Source organism: Prionailurus bengalensis, chromosome A2 (assembly GCF_016509475.1).
Source record: "Prionailurus bengalensis isolate Pbe53 chromosome A2, Fcat_Pben_1.1_paternal_pri, whole genome shotgun sequence".
In the NCBI taxonomy this organism is placed as follows: Eukaryota; Metazoa; Chordata; class Mammalia; order Carnivora; family Felidae; genus Prionailurus; species Prionailurus bengalensis.
This window is the reverse complement of record NC_057348.1, coordinates 163,479,869-163,505,006: the sequence shown is the minus strand read 5'-3', so window position 1 is coordinate 163,505,006 and position 25,138 is coordinate 163,479,869. Positions and strand designations below refer to the sequence as shown.

At 44.8% G+C, this 25,138-nt stretch overlaps 1 protein-coding gene across 6 annotated transcripts in view; it reads right to left on the bottom strand.

Annotated features, from left to right (window-relative positions):
• GALNTL5 (polypeptide N-acetylgalactosaminyltransferase like 5) overlaps window positions 1–25,138 on the bottom strand; it is a 56,920-nt gene that overhangs the window by 9,911 nt on the left and 21,871 nt on the right. For all 6 annotated transcript variants that reach the window (XM_043589974.1, XM_043589973.1, XM_043589976.1 and 3 more), the window contains 2 exons: window positions 11,352–11,601; window positions 5,348–5,465 (listed from right to left, as the gene is read on the bottom strand). In XM_043589974.1, the coding sequence (XP_043445909.1) occupies window positions 5,348–5,465; window positions 11,352–11,601 (368 nt within the window). The remainder of the gene's footprint in view (window positions 1–5,347; window positions 5,466–11,351; window positions 11,602–25,138) is intronic.

The following is a 25,138-nucleotide window of genomic DNA, read 5'->3' as shown; positions in this document are numbered from 1 at the left end:
CAGAGCTTGGAGTCTGTTTCCGATTCTGTGTCTCCCTCTCTCTCTGCCCCTCCCCCGTTCATGCTCTGTCTCTCTCTGTCCCAAAAATAAATAAACGTTGAAAAAAAAATTTATTAAAAAAAAAATGAATAAACGTTTAAAAAAAATTAAAAAAAAGCCTTTCTGAATAATTACATCAAAGCTGTAACTATGGACTGTGGCTGGTAGGAAGGAGCAAAGTGGACAGAGATGAGTGATGGTTTAGACCTAGATCTAACCACACATGATGAAGGAAAGTGGGGCATGAAAGGGAGATTGGAGACCAAGAAAGTACTCTGGGGGGCTGGATGGTTGCGGGTGGGTAGAGGGCATCCCATTATCCACCCGAAGAGGAAAGGACCATGGGAGGAAGAATGGGTTCGAGGGAGTAGAAAGAGCTCTCTTTTTGAAACGTTGGGGTTAGGATGCCTATGGGACACACATCCTACAGGAGAGTAACCTGTAGGCAGTGAGATGCGCAAGCTTCTGGCACAGAAGGAGCTAGAACTATGTTACTGGCATGTAGTCATTGAGGCACGATGCGGATGAGGTTACTGAGAAGGGGAAGGGAGAAAAGAAACAGGGCCTTGGGGAAACCTATGGAGTCAATGGCAGGGTCCCAGGTCCAGAGCAGTGTACCTTGTCCGCATCTGGGGCCACCAGGATGGAGTGCCAAGCCACGCAGGCTGTTGGGGACAATTGGAGGCCAGCCTCCAGTCCACCAGGAAACCAAAGTGCAGATCTGAAGCCTGGTTAGTACCATCCCGAGGCTGGGGGTCAAGCTGCAGCTCCGTGGGCACCCAGCCAATCCCCACTTTCCCGAGTGACGGTAACACTGAGGTCAGGGCAGCTAAAACAAATTCAGAGCTTTGGAGGCTTCCAGAAATGACTTAGAAAAGAACCGAGCTGGTGAGGTCTCCAGGCTTGCCATTGAGTAGATAGTGGAAAGCAGGACAGAATAGGCTTGGGGCATATACCTCCGGTTCTGCGAATTGAGCCAAGTTGCTGGAGCGCTCAGAGCCCCAGTTTCCCCCTGTAGGTAGGAGATCCTGGTGGCACCCACCTCACAGGTTTATTATGAAGACTGAGTTGATATTTGCAAGATTTCAGAGCTGTGCGTGTCACACAGATGAGCACTTGTTAAACAAAGGAAACGTATTTTTCTCCTTTACCCCATGACTTAAACATGCCATTTCTGCAGAGAAGGCCATCTAAGACACACACCTCCCTCAACACAAGTCTAGATTCCCCTCTCATTTGATCTCTTGGTACCCTGTACTTCTCATCCACCGTATGTATCAAAAATACCTAATCATCGGGGCGCCTGGGTGGCTCAGTCAGTTGAGCGTCTGACTTCGGCTCAGGTCATGATCTCACGGCTCGTGGGTTCGAGCCCCGCGTCGGGCTCTGTGCTGACAGCTCGGAGCCTGGGGCCGGCTTCAGATTCTGGGTCTCCCTCTCTCTCTCTCTCTCTCTGTCCTCTCCTGCTCATGCTGTCTCTCTCTGTCTCTCAAAAATAAATAAACATTAAAAAAATAAAAAAAAAACAACCTAATCATCTCTCTCTACTTCAATAGAATGGAAGCTCCAAGCCATCAGAAGCCACGTTTGCACTGCATGAGGTTGCACTGCACACAAGGCACAGCCCTTTGTGCATAACGGGTTCTCAGTACTGTTGAGTGAATGAACGAACGAACGAATGAATGAACGGGCGAGGGTTGTGCCTTCTTCCGAATGCCCAGCATGTGGCAGAGCCTCACATAGGAGGTGTCCCTTAAATGATGGCTACGTTGACCCTAACCAGAACTCCTGAGTGAGTCTAACCTAGCAAAATACAGATCTGGGTACTGTCACCATACAGGCGTTAGCTACGGCCTCGGGAGTAGATGCAGGTATGCCACAGCTCCTGGCCGGTCAGCACGGAGGTGCTACACCCAGTCCTGGTGACCTGTCCTGCCAGGTGCTGTCTCTTTAGTCTCTGGATCATGGGAAGCCCACAGGTCTCCCCGGGAGCAGGTGCGCTGCCTGTGGGAGGCTATCAGTTCAGAATTGAGGTTCTTTCCCACCAGATAAGGAAATACTGCACTATATTAAGTCAGCCCAGAGGAGCACATGGAGGGAGAAGGGACAGCTGATAAGATAACAGTCCTGGGAATACCCACGCTTCAGAGATGCACAGAAGAAATTCCTGCAGAGGAAACTGAGAGCAACAGAGCTATGGAGGAGGAACCAGAACACTGTTCTATAGTGCCAAATGTTGCAGCCACCTCCAGTACATAGAAGAACAAAGCCGTCCACTAGGAACATCAATATTAAATGGCTGACAGTTCCCCGAGGGATGTCCCCGAGTGCTGAGGGACGCCAGGATGCTGACTTATTGGAAAGAAGAGTGAGGAATGGAGACGAACGTACAGGTGTCAATGGTCTCGTATCAGGAAAGACAGGGCCCCTTATCTCGGTTAGAGACCGCTGCTGATGTCAAGAGAGCTCTCTAGCTATTTATTAACTTACGTGTTTGTGAAAAGAGAGACTCATACATACTTAAAAAAAATATGAGGGGCGCCTGGGTGGCGCAGTCGGTTAAGCGTCCGACTTCAGCCAGGTCACGATCTCGCGGTCCGTGAGTTCGAGCCCCACGTCAGGCTCTGGGCTGATGGCTCGGAGCCTGGAGCCTGTTTCCAATTCTGTGTCTCCCTCTCTCTCTGCCCCTCCCCCGTTCATGCTCTGTCTCTCTCTGTCCCAAAAATAAATAAAAACGTTGAAAAAAAAATTAAAAAAAATATGAAGGGGCCATTAGGAACGGAGCAGTCGACAATACTGAAGCAAGGATAATTAGTACCTTTGAATAATAAGTTAGCTGCTATTGGCTATCTGGAGGGAAGAGAGAGCCAGAAAAAGGAAGACACCCCCTCTTCAAATATGTACGTATCATTCACAGAATTGATTTTATTCTGAGACAAACAATGTGCTCATTAAGATATTAGGTCCTGAAAGGGGGAAACCCCATATACCATATTCACAAAGAGCGATGTAATAAAACAGGGAATAATCAACCAAACAATGAAAAGCACTAAAGGCCTGGATATTCTAAAATAATGCCTGCATCAAAAGGGAACATGTGATTGGGGCTGGGGCGGGGGGTTGCGGGGGAGAAGCAATAAAAAATAATCAGCTCACAACATACTGCCAAAGTATGTTATGTATTGCTCTAGATATGTTTATAGTCACAATAAAGTGTCTGAAGCATTACGAAAGAAGTCTGTGCTTAAAAGAACACTAAGCCAGTGAACAAAGCCAAAAGAAGGAAGTGGGAGAGAAAAAGTCAGAAAAAGAAAACACAAAAAAGCAATTACAGTAAACATTTTAATGCATCCTAAGAAAATATATGCAGTTCCAAGTATGATCTCTGCAGATGATTTCAGAATGTAAAGAACAGATGGCAACATTTAAAGAATAATTATAGCTGTCACTTATTAAGTAGCTCCCATAAATTATCTGTCTTTACAGCTTTGTAATAAAGATCTTTTTCTTTTTCTTTTTTTTTTTTTTTTTTCATTTTACCCGCAAGGAAACTAAAGCTCAACCAGAATTTGAGTTTAGTCGCTGATTAAGCTGTTTCCTCTACACCAGGTTGTCTCTGTTGGGAAGAGACAAACAAGGCAGAGAAAAGTGAGAAAAAATTAAGGGTGATAAGGTGAGCGCACAGCCCAGATTTTCATGCACAGTTCAAAGTGGCCGTTATAAAAATCTATTAGAATTTAGTCAAAAGCCAAAACTTACCTACGATAAACACACAATAAATACCCGAACAGTACCTTAGTGTTTTCTTCAGACTCTCTCTCCAGGAATATTTACCTTGTACTTTATTCTCTACCCCAATTATTTCATTAAATCTTCACAAAATTGGAATTTAAGAAACCAAATGAGCAAAGGAAAAAAAAAAGAGAGAGAGAGAGAGAGAGAGACAAACCAAGAAACAGACTCTTAACTCTAGTGAACAAATTTCTGGTCATCAGAGGGGAGGTGGGCCAAGGGGTGGGCTGAACAGGTGACGGGGTTCAAGGAATGCACCTGTTGTGATGAGCACAGGGTGAAGCATGGACTTGGTGAATCACTATATTGTACACCTGAAACTAACATAACGCTGTGTGTTAACTATACTGGGATTAAAACAAAACAAGCAAACGGGCGCCTGGGTGTCTCAGTCGGTTAAGCAACCTCCTTCGATCTCACAGTTTGTGAGTTCAGGCCCCGTGCTGGGTTCTGTGCTGACAGCTCAGAGCCTGGAGCCTGCCTCAGATTCCGTGTCTCCCTCTCTCATGCGTGCGCGCGCTCTCTCTCTCTCTCTCTCTCAAAAATATATTTATTTTTAATTTTTAAAAATTAACTTTAATTAAAGAAAAACCCAAATATTCACAAAATCCTGAGAATGGCATTTACATTTATTCCTATTTACTGGGTGAGGAAATGGGAAATTCGAAAAATTAATGGCTGACCAAGGATCCTACAGAGCTGGGACCCATTCTGACGTCTAACGTCCACTGATCTAATATCACGGGAATATTTACAAGCCAAATCTACGTTTACATTTGAGATGTAATTCACATTCCACAAGAAATTCACCCTTTTACAGTATACAATGACTATTTTCACAAGGTTGCCCGATGATCACCACTCTCTCATTCTGGAACATTCTCACCACCTCCCAAAGAGCCCTGGGACCTATCAGCACTCACTCACCTACCTTCTGTTTCTATGGATTTGCTTAGGCTGCGCCTTTCCTAGGACCGGACTTAGTCATATAAATGTGTGGCCTTTTGTGTCTGACTTCTTTCACTCACCATGCTGTTTTCAAGGTCCACCATGCTATAGGGGTATCCCGGGATTCAAGAGGTGAAAGACCAACCCAGACATCCCCTACCAAGTCCTCTCAACTTGCAGATAGAGAAACCGAGGCCTAAGATAGCCCACAGAGTTAGTGGCACCCAAGTCCTCCACCGTCTAATTCTGTTATTTCTACCGCACCACGACCGCCAAGAAAATCGGTGTAACAAAAAAGAGTTTTCACAAATAAATAAAAATATTGCATTAGGTCAACACCTCATACGTTAGAAATAAAACAGCATACAGTAATATAAGCTGATATTTTACTGTTGTCAAATTTTGCAAGGAGCCCCCTAGATCCTTTATTTCATGTGATGCGGGAACGGTACGGGATGTTCAGGCGGGAAAACGGGGCATAAATACCACGGCACGCCTCTGGACTTGACGTCAGCTTTCACTCTCTTCTGTACAAAGCGAACTATTTAGAAAGCAGAGTCTGAATTACCCTTAACGAAAGCTCCAAATTTTCTGCTCCCCAGAGGTTCATGCCCTTGTCATACTGTCCGATCTCACGAAAGTAATGCCTATTTATAGCAAAAATTCCCCCAGCCATTGCAGGTGACCTAAAAAGGATACATAAATATTAAATCACAGGTTCAGCCATTATGGATTTTTGCCAAAATTACGGTGAATGTTAGCAATAACATGAAAACTAGAAAACGACGATATTAATACCAAAATCGTTAACTTAATGTGTATTTAACTTGATGGATATACATTACATTGAATGCAAAATTAGTAAATTGAAGCCATAACTACCTAAAAGTAGGCAGTAACTTTCCACTTAGCTGTCACCAAATTGTGTCAGCTATATATTCTAAATGTTGTCTTTTTCTCTCTTTTTTTTTTTTAAGTTTATTTAGTTTTGAGAGAGAGAGAGAGGGCATGAGCAGGGGAGGGGGAGAGAGAGAGGGAGACACAGAATCCGAAGCAGGCTCCAGGCTCTGAGCTGTCAGCACAGAGCCTGACATGGGGCTTGAACTCATGACCTGTGAGATCACGACCCGAGCCAAAGTCGAATGCTTAAACTGACTGAGCCACTCAGGCGCCCCAAATGTCATCTTGTTCTTAAAAGGGAACATCATCTTTAGAATGTGAGTTTCCCCTGGAGATAACTACTTGACTTGGGGAGCAGAGCTTACAGATCTCCCTTTCTAAGCGCGTTAAGTGAATATACTATTTACTTCTGGGAAAACCATGAAGTTACAAAGCATCTTTTTTGTTTTGTTTTGTTTTGTTTTGTTTTGTTTTGTTGTCCCACGACAGCAAGGCCCAATAACACCGAACTGAGTAGTATCAAAATAATTTCAAGTTCATTTATTCATTCATGTTTGAAAAAGTACACATGAAGCACCTGTGATGTGTTAGGGAGAAGTTAGCGCATCAACGGGCCAAGATCCCAGCTCGTGCGGGGGGCCAGGGTGGAGGGAGGGACACTAGTCGCTGCAGTGGTGTCAGAGAAAGACGATGGAACCGTGGATAAGGTAGCGGGACGTGGCCCAGTGTCTGATGTATTTTGAGGACGGGAGACAGCAGGTTTGCTTACAAGGGTGGGGGGTGGGGTGAAGGAGGAAGAGAAGGGTGAAGGCTCACCCCAGCGTGTTGGCCCAGGGACGTCACATCTGCGCTGAGATACCGAGTGGGCAGGTTTTGGGGGGAAGATTCAGCTGGGGACATGAGTGAGCTCTCCATTCACTCTAGTGGAGACGCCAGTAGGCAGGTGCATGGAAGCGTCTGGCACTCTGAGAGTGGCCGGGGCCGGAGACATAACTTTGGGAGTCCTCAAGATACGGCGGATACACAGCACTCTGGCAGCGAGGCGGGGGGGTGGAAGAGACCACGAAGAACTGTCCCCGGGCACTGTGACAGCAAGAGGTCGGAGGGAAGAGTGGGAAAGAGGAGACACCGGTGTAGGAGGAAGACCGGAAAACCGTCTGCCGATGGGCCCCGAGGTGAGGACTGAGAACCAGCGCGGCACCGACACGGGAAGACCACTAGCGCGTTCTAGCGGGTGGGGGCGCAGAGCCAGATTCAAGCGAGTCTGAGACACCAGAGTTCAGAGTTGGAGATCGTGACACAGCCAGCTTTTTCTAAGAGGCTTTAATGCAAACGAGAGCCGAGGAAAGGAGAGGCGGCCGATAAAGGAAGATTGTTTTTTGTAATTGGGAGAGGTGACGGTGGGCCTCGAGAGGAGCGGTCTCATCGGGTGGGCCAGATGCGACCCGCCCCGTCTGCGCCCTGGGACGCCGTGATCCTGGCCAAGTCAGGGGGCCCCGCTGCCACAGCGTTGCATTGAAATTACATCTCTACCCGACTTCCTTCGCACTGGACTCTACACCCTCGAGGGCAAAGGCCACGTTTTCTGTTGTGACCACAGTGTCTGGCAGCAAAGAGTTGTTAAACTGATAACTGAAGCAGGTTCACAAACCGGTCTTTAAAGTTAGGCCGTAGGGTCTGTTGAAAATAGGGTTAAAAAATACTTGCAGCTCAGAGAACCCAAATTACACCCTCTCAAAAGGGAAAGCTTTTATTCTAAAAAAAAAAAAAAAATCTCGAAACCGCTGGGAAGTGTGTGCATGTGTGTGTGTGTGTGCGCACATGCGTGTGTCTTACTGGAGAAACGTTGAGTCGTGGTGCTAACTCGGGCACGTCTCTGAGACACCGGGAGAAAGGATAAAACGTCGTGATGCGTCCTTGAAGAGGCCCCGGGTGGAGTACAGGGGGCACGTCCCTTGGTAGCGGTGACCTCCCCCCACCCCCGCACGTCCCCTCCCTGGGGAAGCTGTGGGGGGAACCACTGGTGTGAGCTCAACGCCACAATTCTCCTTGCGTGCTCTAAGTTTGCCAAAATTCCCTGCATCTACATTTTTTTTTTGAGCTGTTGCAAATGTGAAGAAATGTATCTTCAGATGTGAATGCTAATTAATGCCATGGATAATACCTAAAATTCATTTTTCCTTTTAACCCTTTAAAACTACCGACTTTTTCTTACGTTATCATACATTATCCTTATGATATAACAGTCGAGTGTTGAATCACATGAGTTTGAACTGTGTGGGTCCACTTACATGTGGATTTTTAGATAAACACAGCACAGTACTGTAAGTGTATTTTCTCTTCCTTCTGATATTAACATATTTTTTTTTGGCTCTAGCTTATTGTAAGAATACAGTATGTGATACACGTGGCATTTAAAACATGTTAATCAACTGTTTATATTATCAGTAACACTTCAGTCAACAGTAGGCTCTTAGTAGTTAAGTTTTGGGGGAGTCAAAAGTTAGTATGTACAATATACATTCTATAAATAATTAGTATCATACTGTTTTTTATGGCCTGAGTTTTTATTCAGCCTATTGTGAGAATTTTCCTTTTACATTAATTAGCTTTCAAAACCTTTGTATAATATTCTACAGAGTATGAATATAGTTTTTAACCATTTTAATATTGAACGTTTATGTTTTTATTTTCTAACTGATATGAATGTTGATACAATGTGTGTCTCTGATTTACTTCTCCTTAACTCCTTAGGGAAACATTTCAAGAAGTGGGAGTGTTGCGTTAAAGAATAACATAAGATTTTTAATGTATATTGTCAGATTGTTTTCAAAAAGCACATGTGATTATGTGTATACTAACAGTGTATTAGAATTCAAAAAACGTTACTACTCAGCGACTATCAGGAATATAATTTCCCTAGTAAAATTTTTAGAGCCTAAAGCATGCCTGATGTGTGAAATATGGAAACATTACAAAATTATGTAGATCTTTTTTTGTAAATGGAATACTTCGTTTTAAATTAAATAAGTTCATTTTGAGATGAACTCCAAAGATCGATGGTTTTTTTTTTTTTTTAGTAAATTAAGATGTCTACGCATGACCTTTTATTTATTTATTTAATTTCAAAATTTTTTTGAGTTTATTTATTTTGAGAGAGAAAGAGAGAGAGTGAGCAGACAGAGGGGCAGAGAGAGAATCCCAAGCAGGCTCCACACTGTCAGCACAGAGCCTGACGCGGGGCTCGAACTCACGAACCGCGAGATCATGACCTGAGCCGAAACCAAGAGTTGGATGCTCAACCGACTTGGGCCACCCAGGCGCCCCATGTTACATTTTATTTAAATAAAATGTGTCTTTGTCCCTTTTCATTTTGAAGTCTCTAACAGTAACAACACCAAGTATGTATACTGATCACTTCCCCTGTGTCAGGCCTTGAGCTATGTTCTTTCCAAGTGGTGTCTCACTTAATCTCCTCACTAAAGCAGAGAGGTGTTTCTTTTATTATCATCACCATTTCACAGGTGAAGGTACTGAAACTGAGAGAAGTAACAGACCCAGCAGAGGCTACCTTACTGCACAACTCCATGGATGCCAATCACCTCTAGTCTTTATGAACAGTACCTTCTGGATATGAGCAGTACACAGCCTATACAGCTGTATGCAGCAGCCCTGAACAGCTAACAAGTGATGGCTGGAGCAGAGCAAAGATCGGAGTTATACACAGTGGAAGGCGCATGAAGGGATTATCCTAAAAGCAATGGAAAGACATTGGGTGACACAGGCAAAGTGGAGTTTTAAGAACCATGAATGTAGCCAGAGAGAGATCGGCCTGAGGGAGGACAGCCTGCAGGCCAGACTATTCCTTACAGTGAGGGCCTGGACCATGGGGACAAGCAGAGAGATGGACAGATGTGGTTGCGAGTCGTCACAATGGATGGGGCACCTGGAGCAGGTTAATCACTGGATTAGAGTAGGCAGTGGGAGACTGCAGGTGTGGTCATGCTTATGGCTATGTAGCATTCCATTATGGTTCCAGAGTAAGGTACTAAATAATTCCCCAGTTATTCCTCCCGACTTAGTCCTTATCTCATCCTCGAATTGCGTCACCAAAGGCAGGGGCTCAGGGTGAGGATAGGTACTGGGATCAAGGGAAGTGATAAGGTTTGGAAAACCCACTTGGAGCAGTGAGTGAGTAAAGGGATTGTGGAGAAGCACGAGACTGAAACGATCAACGTGTAGAAGCGTTAAGTTCACGTCTCTTAAAGGAACAAAAAGCAGATGGCGGACTTGGTCCAGAGTTGGAGATTCGCAGGGCTACTGTGGCAGAAGGGGAGAGGGATGTGGCAGTCGAAGGTATTGGCAAGAAGAACCGTGAATTTATAGATCAGAAAGTCTAGGCCACAGAAGAAGAAAGAAACCGTGAACAGTAAAAGCAGAAATCAAAGAACTGGGGATCCTGATGATGTCCAGGGGGAGGTGTGGGCGGAGCAGAGCAGGAAAAAGTTAGGAACACCCCAGGCTGTGGCCAAAGAGACGATATCCGGTAATTTAGAAGAGAAAGGTACAGGATATGGCTGTAGGAATAATAGTAGCTAACAGGTATGAAATAGCTAATATATATGTAGTACTTATTATGATGGACAGATACTGCTCTAAGCTTTGATATACACTGAGTCATTTAATTCTCTAACAACCCTGTAACATATTACCATTATCCAGACTTTACACATAAGGAAATAAGGTGCAAAGAGGTTAAGCAACTTGCATAAGGTCAACAGCTCTAAATTAGAGACAAAGATCAAGGACTTGCTAAGCTATAGTGTTAGAAAATTGACTCATGTGGTTTGTGAAACAGAGAGGCTAGTAGTAAAAGAAGAGAAGGAGCCTTGGCGTCAGAGTTTTCGGGAAATGTGGGGAGTGACCTGGAGGAAGTCTCCAGCAATAGCCTCATAGATGCAGTTAAAAGTCCCAACATCAAATTGTTCTCACATGTAGAAATACATTTTCCCAGACCAATAATCAAGGAAAATCATATTCATCTGTATAAAATTACTGACGAAAGCACTGAGATAAATATTTTATATATGAATTTAGCAAAGACATCAACTTTTGCTGAGCTATCCACAGCACTAGCATTTGGTTCATTGACCACATACAACTTGCTCCTGAGAACCATGGCCACCTTCTAAAGACGGACACCTGAAACCAGAGGGACACTATCCATGGCGGTGTTTTCTTTCTCTCTCTCTCTCTCTCTCTCTTTCTTTCTCTCTCTCTCTCTTTCTTTCTTTCTCTTTCTTTTGTTCTTTCTTTCTTTTCTTTCCTTCCTTCCTTCCTTCCTTCCTTCCTTTTAAGTAGGCTCCACGCCCAACGTGGGGCTCAAGCTCACCACCTGTGATCAAGAGTCACATGCTCTACTGACCGAGCCAGCGAGGTGCCCCCATGGCAGTGTTCCTAACCAGGGTGAGATGCTCATTTCCAATCAGAGAAACTGAAAATCTACCAAATTCTATTATTATAGATTTTTAGAGACAACATAAATGACAAAATATTTCTCTTCATTAAGCCCAAGAGATGGAAAAAATAATCTCTGAAAGCTTCTCCCGCCACCCCCCCCCCAGCCAGGTCTCAATACATATATATTTCCCCGTCACCTGAAGAAATCTCACCGAATGGGTAGAGTGGGTCCTTCTGGTCCATCCATCTCATAAGAGAAGACATTATCCCATTTAAATTGTAGGTGCCAGTTGAAAGCACCCCTTACAACAGGAGAGGGCCAGTATTCTAGGGTCACAGAATCAATGACATCTATCAGAGGACACACCACCATTTTGGGGTCCTTGGCAATGGCATGCAGCAGAGGCTCCAGCCACACTTTATTCACCTCGCAGTGGCTATCCAGGAACACCAGAACGTCCCCTGGGGAGGCAAGAATAGGCTAGTGTTAGTGCATATGGACGAAACATCCGACGACCCAGATCGAAGTTCAATGCAAGGAGTACCTGTTGAGCGTTTACTATGTGTTTGGCTTTTATGGTGCATTCCGTTTCACTGGCGGTGGGTTGGGACTAGAAACTCATACTTTATTTTGTGCAAAAGTGTGGGCCATGATGTGTCATAGAAGTTCAGAAGAAGTTGGTGAACTGTGGGTTAGAGAGTCATTTGAAGATTCTAAAGAAGCAGGTGGGGGGTGCCTGGGTGGCTCAGTTGGTCAAGTGAACGGCTCTTGGTTTCGGCTCAGGTCATGATCTCACAGTTTATGAGTTCAAGCCCTGCATCAGGCTCTGCGCTGACAGCTTGGAACCTGCTTGGGATTCTCTCTCTCTCTCTCTCTCTCTCTCTCTCTCCCCCCTCCCTCCTTCCCACTCTCTCTGCCCCTCCTCTGCTCACACACACACACAGTCTCTCTCTCAATATAAATGAAACTTATAAAAAAGGTTTTTCTCAAGCTGTCAGCACAGAGCCCAACGTGGGGCTCAAACCCATGGACCATGAGATCATGACCTGAGCTGAAGTCAGACACTCAACCCACTGAGCCACCCAGGGGTCCCAATGCATAACCATTTTTGTTCTTGAGTTCAAGCTTTAATGAGTGTCTGCTTAGAGAACATGGGGAAAATTGCCATGGCCAAAGTAAAGAAAACATGTTGCTAAAGTACATTAGATGGGCTCAGATTGGAAGGGACCTCAAAATTCAGGTGCAGAATTCAGACTTTTTCTTGCAGCCAACATAAAATCATAGGAAGTTATGAGAAATAGCCCATGTTTGATGAGAAGAGTTAATATTGTTCATATGGTAATAATCTCCAAATTGATCTATAGATTCATACAATCCTTATCAAAATCATACCTGGTTCTTTTTGCAGAAACTGATCCCAAAATTCGTGGAGAAAGGCAAGAACCCAAATTAGCTAAAACAGTCTTGAAAAAAGAACAAAGCTGAAGGACTTCTGGGTTTCAAAACTTACTACAAAGCTATAATAATGAAACAATATGATACTGTCAGAAGGAAAGACATAAAGACCAAAGGATAGAATTGAGGTCATAGACATAAACCAAATATCTGTGGTCAACTGATTTTTGACAAGGGTGCCTAGACAATTCAATGGGGGAAAAATAGTTTCTTCAATAAACAGCCCTGACCCAACTGGACACCCAAGTGACAAAGAATGAAGTTGGACCCCCTACCTCCTAGAAAACACAAAAATTAAGTCAAATCAATCACAGATCTAAAAAGGTCAGAGCTGAAACTATAAAACTTTTAGAAGAAAATATAGGCATACATTTCTGACCTCAGGTTAGATGGTTTCTTAGATGTGACACCAAAAATAGAAGTGACAAAACAAAAAATAAGTAAGACTTCATCAAAATCAAACCCTTTGTGCTTAAACAGACACCATAAAAAAGTTGAAAAAAGTCCACAGAATGGGAGAAATTGTTTGAAAATCACATATCTGATAAAGGACTTGCATCCAGAATATATGAGGAACCCTTCCAAGTCAATAACAAAATGACAACTTAATTAAAACATGGGCAAAGGATTTGAATACAGGCGCCTGGGTGGCTCTGTCGGTTAAGCATCCGACTCTTGATTTAAGCTCAGGTCATGATCTAATGGTAGTGGGATTGAGTCCTGCATCAGGCTCCTCGCTGGGCATGAAGTCTGCTTGGGATTCTCCCTCTCCCTCTCTCTCTGCCCCTTCCCACCTCAAAAATAAAATAAAAGTCTTAAAAAAAAAAAAAGGATTCGAATAGACATTTCTCCAAAGAAGATGGACAGATGGCTGATAAACGTACGAAAAGGGACTCAACATCATTAACCATTAGGAAAATGCTAACTAAAATCACAGTGAGAGAATACTTCACATCCACTAGGATAGCTAAAATCAGAAAGGCAGAGGATAACAAGTGTGGATTAGATTGTGGAGGAATTAGAACCCTGTCCTTCGCTGATAGCAATGTAAAATGTTGCAATCTCTTTCAAAACTTACCTGGTCACTCCTCAAAAGTTACACATACACTTGCTATACAGCCCAACAATTCTACATCTAGGTACACACATACCCAAGAGAAAAGAAACAGGTTTATACAAAGTCTTGCGCATGAATGTTCATAGCAGCATTCTTCCTAAGAGTAAAAAAGTCATAACTTAGGGGCACTTGGGTGGCTCATTTGGTTAAGTGTCCAACTCTTGATCTCTGTTAAGGTCATGATCTCATGGTTTGTGGGTTTGAAGCCTGAGTTGGGCTCTGCACTGACAGCACGGAGCCTGCTTAGGATTCTCTCTCTCCCTCTCTCTCTCGTGCTCTTGAAGGAAAGAAGAAAGAAAGAAAGAAAGAAAGAACTTTAAAAAAAGTCATAACTCAAATGTCCAACAATGGGTGAACGGATAAACAAAATGTGAGATATCCAGGGGCGCTTGGGTGGCTCAGTTGGTTAAGCATGCAACTCCTGATTTTGGCTCAGGTCATGATCTCGTGGTTGTGGGATCGAACCCTGTGTTGGGTCCCTTGCTGAACATGGAGCCTGCTTAAGATTCTGTCTCCTTCTTGGGGGGCCTGGGTGGCTCAGTCAGTTGAGCATCCAACTTTGGCTCAGGTCATGATCTCATGGTTCATGGGTTCAAGCCCCACGTCAGGCTCTGTGCTGATAGCTCAGAGCCTGGAGCCCATTTCAGATTCTGTGTCTCCCTCTCTCTCTGCCCCTTCCCTGCTCATGCTCTGTCTCTCTCTCAAAACTGAATAAACATAAACAAAAAAAATCTCACTCCTTATCTCTGCCCCTCTCCCTCACTTACATTCTCTCTTTCTCAAAATAAATAAATAAACATTTTTTTTTAAAGAGTCCCATTTTGGGGTGCCTGGGTGGCTCAGTTGGTTAAGTGTCTGACTCTTGGTTTCAGCTCAGCTCATGATTTCACCGTTTTGTGAGTTCAAGCCCCATGATAGGCTCCGTGCTGACAGTGTGGAGCCTGCTTGGGATTCTCTCTCTCCCAATCTCTCTCTCTCTCTCTGCCCCTCCTCCACTCATGCTGTCTCTGTTTCTCTCAAAATAAATAAATAAACTTATAAAGAGTCCCATTTTGAACACATCTAATTTTTTCATACTATTGGAAGTACACACAGTGTTCAACACTTTGCATTTTTCACTTCAAATAGCTTCTATAATATTACCCAACATTAACATTTTCAAAGCATGTCTGCTAATTTGACAGGTGAAAAATTAACATCCAGTTCTCAAGAGGCCATCTACAAATGGCCAACAAGCACATGAAAAGATTCTCAACATCATTAGTCGTTAAGGAAATGCAAATTAAAACCATAGTGAGATACCAATTCATCTCTACTAGGATGGCTGGAATTTTTAAAAAAAAATTTTTAACGTTTATTTATTTTTGAGAGACAGAGACAGAGACCTAGCATGAGTGGGGGAGGGGCAGAGAGAGAGGGAGACACAGAATCTGAAGTGGGCTCCAGGCTCTGAGCTGTCAACAAAGAGCCTGACGCAGGGCTCGAACCCACGGACTATGAGATCATGACCTGAGCTGAAGTCAGACGCTTAACCAACTGAGCCATCCAGGCGCCCCTAGAATTTTTTTCAAATCTTTTTTTAACTTTTATTTATTTATTTATTTATTTATAATTTTTTTTCAACGTTTATTTATTTTTGGGACAGAGAGAGACAGAGCATGAATGGGGGAGGGGCAGAGAGAGAGGGAGACACAGAATCGGAAACAGGCTCCAGGCTCTGAGCCATCAGCCCAGAGCCTGACGCGGGGCTCGAACTCACAGACCGCGAGATCGTGACCTGGTTGAAGTCGGACGCTTAACCGACTGCGCCACCCAGGCGCCCCATCTTTTATTTATTTTTGAGAGACAGAGAGAGACAGAGCATGAGCGGGGGACGGGCAGAGAGAGAGGGAGACACAGAATCTGAAATGGGCTCCAGGCCCCGAGCTGTCAGCACAGAGCCTGACGCGGGGCTCGAACCCACAGACCACGAGATCATGACCTGAGCTGAAGTCAGAGGCTCTACCCTCTGAGCCACCCAGGCGTCCCTAGAATTTTTTTTTTTTTAAGACAGAAAATAACAAGTGTTGGCAAGGATGTGGAAAAATGGCAACTCTTCTCCCTGGCTGGTAGGAATGTAAATGGTACGGCTGCTGTAGAAACATTTAGAGCTTCTTCAAAAAGTAGACTTCCTGTGCGACCCAGTAATTCCACTAAGTACACACTCAAAAGAATTCAAGTACACGTATGACCGTGTTCCTAGAGGTACTCCTTACAACAGTGAAAAGGTATAAACAGCCCAAATGTCCAGCCACAGATAAATGGAGAACCAAACTAAGGTATATTTATCCGACGGAATATGATTCGGCCATAAAAAAGAATGAAGGGCAGATACATGCTACCTGTAGAAGAATCCCCAAAACGTTGTTGGATGAAAAAGCCAGACACAAAAGGTATGACTCTATTTACATGAAGTATCCAGAATAAGTAAATCTAAAGACAGAAATCAGATTACTAATCTACCAGGGGCCGAGAGAAGGAAACGTGGGGAGAACCTGCTGAATGGGGTTTTCTTTCGGGGGTGATGCAAATGTTTTGGGACAGGACAGAGAGTGTGCTTACAGATCACTATGAATGCACTAAGTGCTGTTGAACTGTTCACTTCAACATGGTTAATATCACGTTATGCAAATCTCACAACATTGAAAAAAATGACGTCTGCCAAAGAAGACCTACAAATGGCCAACCGGTACGTGAGAAGGCGTTCAACATCGCTCATCATCAGGGAAACGCAAGTCCAACCCACAACGAGCTGTCGCTTCACCCCGGTTAGAATGACCGTTATTAAAAAAGGGAGGAAACAAGTAGTGTTGGTGAGGATACGGAGAAGAGGGAATCCCTGTGCCCTGTTCGTGCGGATGTAAATGGGTGCGGCCACTGCAGAAGATAGTGCGAGGCTCCTCAAAAAATTACAGACAGAACTACCACGTGATCCAGCAATCCCACTTCTGGGCATGCATCACAAGAAAATGAAATCACTATCTTGAAGAGATATCCGCACCCCCGTGTTCATTGCAGCATATTTACGATGGCCAAGACATAGAAACAAGCTAAGGTGTCCATTGGCGGACGAAAGGATGAAGAAGTTACAGTATGTACATGATGGGGTATTATTTTCATGCCAGCTATAAAAAAAGAAGAAAATCCCGCCATGGGTGACGTGGATGGACATCGAGGGCATTATGCTCAGTGAACTAAGTCAGAGAAAGACGAATACCATATGATCTTCCTTATGTGTCAGGAAGACCCTGAACCCCCTAAGACCCTGAACTCTTAGAGTCAGAGAACAGATGGGTAGTTGCCAGAGGTAGGGGGTGAGTGATATAGGTGAAGGTGGTCAACACGTACAAATTTCCAGTTATAAGATAAATAAGTCCCCGGGACGTAAGGAACAGCATGGTGACTATCGTTAACAGCGCTGTGTTGGTATTTGAAAACCGCTGAGAGAGTAAATCTTAAAAGTTCTTGCATCACAAGAAAAAAAATTAGGGCGCCTGGGTGGTGCAGTCGGTTAGGCGTCCGACTTCAGCCAGGTCACCATCTCGCGGTCCGTGAGTTCGAGCCCCGCGTCAGGCTCTGGGCTGATGGCTCAGAGCCTGGAGCCTGTTTCCGATTCTGTGTCTCCCTCTCTCTCTGCCCCTCCCCCGTTCATACTCTGTCTCTCTCTGTCCCAAAAATAAATAAAAACGTTGAAAAAAAAATTTAAAAAAAAATTATAACTCCGCGAGGTAACGGACGTTAACTAGACCAGGTGGTGACCATTTCACAATATATACGTGTATCGAATCGTTACATGATATGCCTAACATGGATTCGATGTCATATGTCGATTATATCTCAATTAAAACAATAAAAAATCTTGTTAAAATTATAGCTAGTGAGGTTCAGCTCTTTTCAGGTGATTGGCGATCTATAAACGAAATGCTTATATTCTTTGTCCATTCAGGTTTTGGAACCATAGATTGTTTCGTTTTTTAACGGCTTTGTAGATACATTTTACGTACTGAGAATATTAACTGTTTTCCTGTGAACGTGGTACTAAGTCTCCTAGTCTCGAGCTATGTCACTGTATCACTCTTTGTCCACAACCATGTGACTGTTTTGGGAGTCAGCTCTGTCCTTTCCCTCAGGTTTAGGCTTCGAAATGTCTACTTTATTCGTAGAACAGATGAGTACTGATGGAGGGGTTTTTTTCATTTTTTAAATTCTTATCACGATTTAATGGTTTGATTTTAGAAACTAAAATTAACGATAGAACTGGAACTTAAATTTGAGTTATGGTATGAGACGAAGATGAAAATTTTTCCCAAATTACTAATTGCCTCCCAAATAACTGCCCCATCATGGCAGGGACAACGGAAAGGGCTTCCTTCCCATGCTGACTTGTGGTGTCCTATTTTTCAAATGCAGTGTACCCTTGGCACGGAAAGATTTAAATATTTTCAACTTTGGCAATGTTTTTATGGTTTTACTCAAACATTTTTTTAATTTTGTTATTTATTTCTTTAAATTTACGTCCAAATTAGTTAGTATATGGCACAACAATGATTTCAGGAGTAGATTCCTTAGTGCCGCTTACCCATTTAGCCCCTCCCCCCTAAACTTTGACAATGTTAATGACCCAGAAAGACAGCAAATGCAAAATAATTTGAAATTACTCAATGTGCCATACCGAGCTTCTCTTCGTTCTGAGTTAAACTGGGAAGCATGTGGGAATCAGCTACCGACACCTACATTCCAATGAACTTCACGGTTTTTACACTCATCACAAAGCATTTTATGGGGAAATTTACACGCCGTAACGAGGGCGAAGGGGCATGGGGTGCCTCTTGGCTGAGTCCTACGCTCACAAGAATATTCCGTGGGGATCTTCAGCTTCTGTTGGTTCAGTTAAAGCAAGGAGAATACTCTTTAGTGCTTACAGAGATAGCCTGTTTGACTATCTGAATCCCATCTAATCCCAGATTGGTATCTTCCCAGATTAAACCAACTTCTCCGCAGGGTCTAGAGTGAGTGAAGGGCGTGAGGTCAAATCCACCTGATAAGGACCTTGCCCAGCTCCCTCCCAGAGAATGTGTGTGGGCTGTACTAACGACCCCTGATAGCTCAATCCATCTTCCTGAGGAGAGGCTTGTTCTCTGCCCGCTGCCGGAAGATCCACACTTTCTCAGGGGCCCTGGCGGCCAGCTCTGTTTTCAGAAAACAACAAATGCCATGTTGGCCTCACGAAGTCTTCTCCTCCTCCTTCATTTCCTTTTCTTTCCTGCCTGTCTTTAGTTTCTGCATTTTTTACATTTAAGCATAGCTCATTCAGGGCGCTTGGGGGGCTCAGTTGGTTAAGCGTCCCACTCCCGGTTTCGGCTCAGGTCACGATCTCACAGTTTCGTGAGTTCGAGCCCCACATCGGGCTCCACGATGGCAGCATGGAGCCTGCTTGGGATTCTCACTCTCTCTCTCTCTCTCTCTCCCTTGCTCTCTGCCCCTCTCCTGCTCACGCCGTCTCAATCTCTCCCAAAATAAATAAATAAACTTGAAAACAATTTTAAACATAGCTCATTATATTTTATTTATCTTAAATAACTTTTTAAAAAAAATATTTAAGAGTGTGGTAAAAAAAAAGAATGTGGTATGCAAATTATGTTTTCGAGGGGTGGGGAATTTACAGAGAATCTTTTTGTGCTTGAGTGAAATGATCAACTCTGGTAAAATATCTAAGCATGTTCACTTAATCCGCACTGTAAATCCGTTAAACATAGCCACTCGGCTCTTGTACCAAACAATTCAAGTGACTATCCTACTTGAATTTCTAATTTCTGTTTGTTTGCTACATTCCCACACCCTGGAACTGTGATGCAATCTACCCCCGCGGAAATCGACTTCTTGGGTCTGAGTCCTGAGGTCTGGGGGCTGGAGAAAATCTCTGATCTTTCGGGAATTTAACCTCTTTCACTGGCAATGAGGCTCGTGCGTTCTAAAACCTCCCAAAGCCTTTTCACCATTGCTATTCTGTACTGTTATTACTTTGGCCCTGAATTTCTTCTAGTTTTTCTGTATGTATTTTGTTATCATTCTGGAGCATATAAATTCAAAATTTGTATTTTATGAATTTATTTGTACTAGTCAGTGTATGCTGAGCATTTTGTTTAACACTTACTGCTAGAGAAGGGAATGTTCCGAATTACCTCATTTAATCATGGCAACAACCACGTTAGATGCCACTGTCCCCACATCACGCGTTGGGAAGCCGAGACTCAGAGAAGTGACTTGCCCAGGCTGCCGTTGCTGACAATGAGCATGTGAAGATCTCGAAACTCAGGCTCTGGCTTGAAACCCAGTGTTCTTTGCATGGTCCTACGTGGCCTCCCTTTGCTGTTTGTGGCCAAGAACCAGCCTCTGCCTTTGCAGAGCTCAGCTCTAGGGTCCCTCTCCCCAAAACCACACGACCCCTCTGCATCCATCTGTAAAACTTCCTAATCAGCCTGAGTGGCTGCAATTCTAGAAGCAACAGAACTGACAGAAAGTCAGATAATTACTGCACTCCAATTCCAGGCCAACCGCCTGCAGAGAGAGGTCTCCTTCTAGATACACTGGAGTTCTTTACCACTGAGTGGCTTACAGCAACATAAATGTATGATCCTATAGTTCTGTAGGTCATGTAGTCAACACAGGTCTTCCTGGGCTAAAATCAGGGTATCGGTGGAGCTAAGATCTTTCCTGGAGGCTCTAAGGGAACATCATGTCTTTTCCAGCTTCTAGAAGCTGCCTGCATTCCTAGGTCCCTTCGTCCATCTTCAGGGCCAACCACAGAGGACAGAACTGTCCCGCACAGCTCTCTGACCCTCTCTGCCCACCGCCTGCAAGGTCCTCCCGTCGTAAGGGCTCCCAAGGTCAGAGTGAGCCCACCTGCATAGCCCGGGCTAATCTCCCATCTCAAGGCCCTTAATTTTAACATTTTCATATTTTTTATTTCACAACTTTTAGTTGCAAGAAACGTGTATACCAAAAAAAAAAAAAAAGAGATAAAATATAAATGTAGAACTTAATGATGTATCATAAAGCCAACACAAATATAACTACCCCTTCATCAAAACCTAGAACATAGCGTCCTAGGATTTTGTTCCCCAGCTCCTACCACCTGATTCTACACGCTGATTTAACCAGGCGTGGGGGCGCCTGGGTGGCTCAGTCGGTTGAGTGTCTGACTTTGGCTCAGGTCATGATCTCGTGGTTTGTGAGTTCGAGCCCGGCATCAGGCTCTGTGCTGACAGCTCAGAGCCTGCTTCTGATTCTGTGTCTCCCTAGATCTCTGCTCCTCCCCTGTTCACGCCCTGTCTCTCTCTCTAAAATAAATAAACATCTAAAAAAATTTTTGTTTAACCAGGTGTTTATGGCAATAACTTCCCGGTCTTTTTTCCTTCAGTTTTTCATCAAATTACGCATCCATACACATTGTCTTTTAGTCTTGCTGATTTTCCAACTTTATTCTTTTGCATTTAGCTTCTTTTGCTCCCTCAAAACGATAGGTATTCATCCATGTAGTCGTGTATAGTGTAGACCATTCACGGTTACTGAAGTATCCTGTTATTTGACTATCACTAGTCTGTCATTACCTGGTGAGTCGGGACCTATGTATACTCCATAACCAAGCAGTTCCACTCCTAGATCCGTGCTCTGTGGAAACGCTGCCCATATCTACCAAGAGACGGGCGTTCGAGTACTTGTATATTTGGGGAGAGCCCCAGACGGAAATGACCAGAATGGGATTCAGCAGTAGAATGGAAAAATAATGTAGCATCATCCAATAATAGAGTCCCTCGAGGCGTTTACTTCTGACCACACGTGCCACAAAAGGTACCATGCTAGCAGACCCCGGGGGGATTAGGACAACCTCCTTGCGGGACGGCGTTATTCTGTCCACCACGCCAGACAACCAAAGTCTCTCCTTCCTTGTGAACGTCCAGCACCAATGCCAGCTCTCGACGCCATGCTAGACTTTAAACCTTCGCTTTGAGGATGTCAGTTGAAATCAACACCTCATCTCTGCCTTCTTGGCTGCTTCTTGACCGTCCGAGCCAATTCAGTGAGAGATCCTGTCCCGTGTTCTCACCCCCGCGGCTGCCCTGTATTTGTTCCCTGAAACCTTTCCTTCCACTGCGGACCACCCTCTGTCCTTTGCCAAGGGTCCCTCATTCAGAGTAAATTTCTCTACGCTAATTTCCCCCCCCACAAAATTCTCCTACAGCCTTCTTGACTCTTCTTGTCTAGAAGATGTTGCCTCCCCCACAGACGTTCCAGATAGGAAGCTCGTCCTTCTCGCCAACGACAGGAATTCTTGGGTCCCGACAACACTGCCATTTCCTACCTACCCACGGCTGCCCCGAGCCGCACCGACCCTGCTCCCATGCAGACTCAAATCCCCTTCCCTTTGGATTCATGCCAGGTGACGATGGCTCTCTCCTCCTTGTCTGCAAAACCCCTGCCTTCCGATTCTCCAGATGGAGGTCTCTCCCCAGTCCCAGCCATTTCTCCTTCATTTCTTGGGGGGGTGGGGGGGGCAACAGAGAATCCACAGCAGCTCTGTCTCCACGCCTAGTTTACGGACAACTCGTGTCATCCTGTGGGCAGTACCACCAACCTAGACAAGCTGAGAGGTAGCGACAATCCTAGGGTGCTACGTTCATGAAGAAGAATCAGAGTAAGGATGATGGAGAGAGATAGGGGTTTGTTGTTTTATGCGGGTTGCTTTGGGAAGGCCTCTGATAGAGTAGCCTTTGAACAGAGAACTGAGCAAAGTCACGTAGCAGGACACGCGGAAACATGACGAGAATCCCAGGGGGACGATACCATGCGCCGGGGCTCTAAGACAGGAGTACGACTGGGGTGTCTGAGGAGAGTAAGAAGGCCAGTGCATCCGGGGTAGGGCGAGGGGAGAGGGGTAAGAGGCTGAGTCTGAGTGACAGCCGGGGAACGGATCTGCAGGCCTCCGCCAGGGACACGGTCACTTCATGGTAAACGCAAACACTAACTCCTCTGGAAGAGAACAGTGCTACACACGCTCACACACGTTAACATCACGTGAAAACCCACATCCGTGTTCGGCGGGTCTCATTTATCTCACGAGAGTTGATACAATGAAGAAAACAAGAATAAACGTGCATGGGTAGCACATAGCATGGGCTGGACGAATCCTGGACTGGACGAGTGAATACACGAATGAATTAATGAGGGGCCCCGAGCGGCTGCCTCACCTGCCCGCACCACAGGACCCCAGAGCTTCAAACCTGAGAGCAAGCCCACGTCACCGGTGGAGGCGACAGGCAAATTCAGGTAGATGGGCAGACAACAAGCACGGACCAAGTTGTGAGGAGAAACGAATAGACGAATCCATAGGCACCGGTGAAGATTTTTGTACAAGTCTATCAGAAATGTACGGGTTGAGCCCAGTTGGATGGATCGGAATATAGAGTATTAGAAAAACAAAATTAGACACATGTGGAACCTACGGCCACAAAGGTAAAATTTATTCTTTGGAAATCCACATAGATATTTTGAAAAATTGACCCAGCTTTAAGACACAAAGGAAATCTCAACAGAACAACAGGCCACAAATTCCTCCCACAATATGAATTAAGCTTTCACAATACGAATTACTCAACAATTAAAAGACACTTTAACACATCTGTTATGTTTCAAAACTTTAAAATTCACTCCTTAAAAAAATACCTGGATTAGGGGCACTTGGGTGGCTCAGTCGGTTAAGCGTTGGACTCTTGATTTCGGCTCAGGTCACGATCTCATGGTTCGTGAGTTTGAGCCCCACATCGGGCAGAGCCTGCTTGGGATATTCTCTCTCTCTGTCTCTCTCTCTCTCTCTCTGTCTCTCTCTCTCTCAAAATAAATAAATAAACTTAAAAAAAAATACCTGGATGAAAGAGGAAACCAAAAAAGATACCAGTGCCTTGACAGCTTATAGGACAATTTTACGGAATTTTCCAAACACAAATCATCTGTTTTACATAGATATTCAGAAAAAAGGATAAAAGGCGGGGCGAGAAACATACAATTCATTCTATAAGTCTAGTAAAACAAAATATAAGAAAACAGTTCAAAAAAAGAGAAGTATAAGCTGCTCTTACTTTTATTTTGTAGATGTTTTATTCATTTTTGAGACAGAGCAAGACAGAGTATGAGCAGGGGAGGGGCAGAGAGAGGGAGACCCAGAATCCGAAGCAGGCTCCAGACCCCGAGCTGTCAGCACAGGGCCTGACGCGGGGCTCAAACCCACAAACTGCGAGATCATGACCTGAGCCGAAGTCGGACGCTCAACCCACTGAGCCACCCAGGCGCCCCGATCTTACTTTTAGACATAGAAGTAATGTGTGTGTGTGTATGTGTGTGTGTGTGTGTGTGTGTGTGTGTGTGTAGGGGAAGGGATGGCAGGGAAAGAGAGTATGTGTGTGAGTGGAGAGGGTATTGTAAGATATCAACAACTCGTGGATCTTTATATAAGTGTTCTATGGGTTTGAAACTTTTCTAAATAAAAAATTAACAAGACTTTCTCCTTAACAAAACAAAACAACCCCATCCCAAACTCTCTGGTAGTATTGTGTGTTGAATTGTGTCCCCCAGAGATATATTCAAGTCCTAACCCCCAAGACCTCAGAATGTGACTGTATTTGGAAATAGGATTGTCGTAGACGGAATTTGTTAGGACGAGGTCCTGCTGGAGGAGGTGGGCCCTTAATCTGAGGGAGATTTGGACACAGACAGACACAGAGAGGAGGTCATGTGACCACAGAGACTGGATGTAGCGATGCCCTTCAAGACAGCCTGCAGGGAGGGGCCGTTTGACAGCTTCCCAATCTTTGGGATCTGCTCAGTATTCACCCCAAGGCCACGGCCTCCCGGCGACTCCAGCCAAGGACGAAGCACACATGCGTATTGGGGGCAGAGGCAGAGCGGGGCCGTTTGGGCCTCAAGGCAGGACTGTGCTCTGGGACTCCCCACCAGCCCCGCGACCTACTGACAGCCACACGGCCCAGACCTCCTTCCTTCCCTCTCCCCCATGGCGGGTTTCAGGCCAGAAGCTTCTGGTCCACACTCTCCCTCTCTCCATCCTGACACTCTCTCTCTTCTCATTTTGTCTTGGCCTTTGGTCCCCACCTGACTTCAGGGTTTCCCTGTGGGACAGGTAGCTGCACCAGGGCCCTACCGTCCCTAGAAAGTCTTGCTCTCCTGGCTGCATGTGGAGCTCCAGGCCAGAGTCTGTATCTGGGGGAATTCATCCTGTAACGGGATCTAACCTTATAGCTCCTGCAAAAACACACCTTCCATTTGAAATAACAAAGCGGGGGCGCCTGGGTGGCTCACTGGGTTAAGCGTCCGAC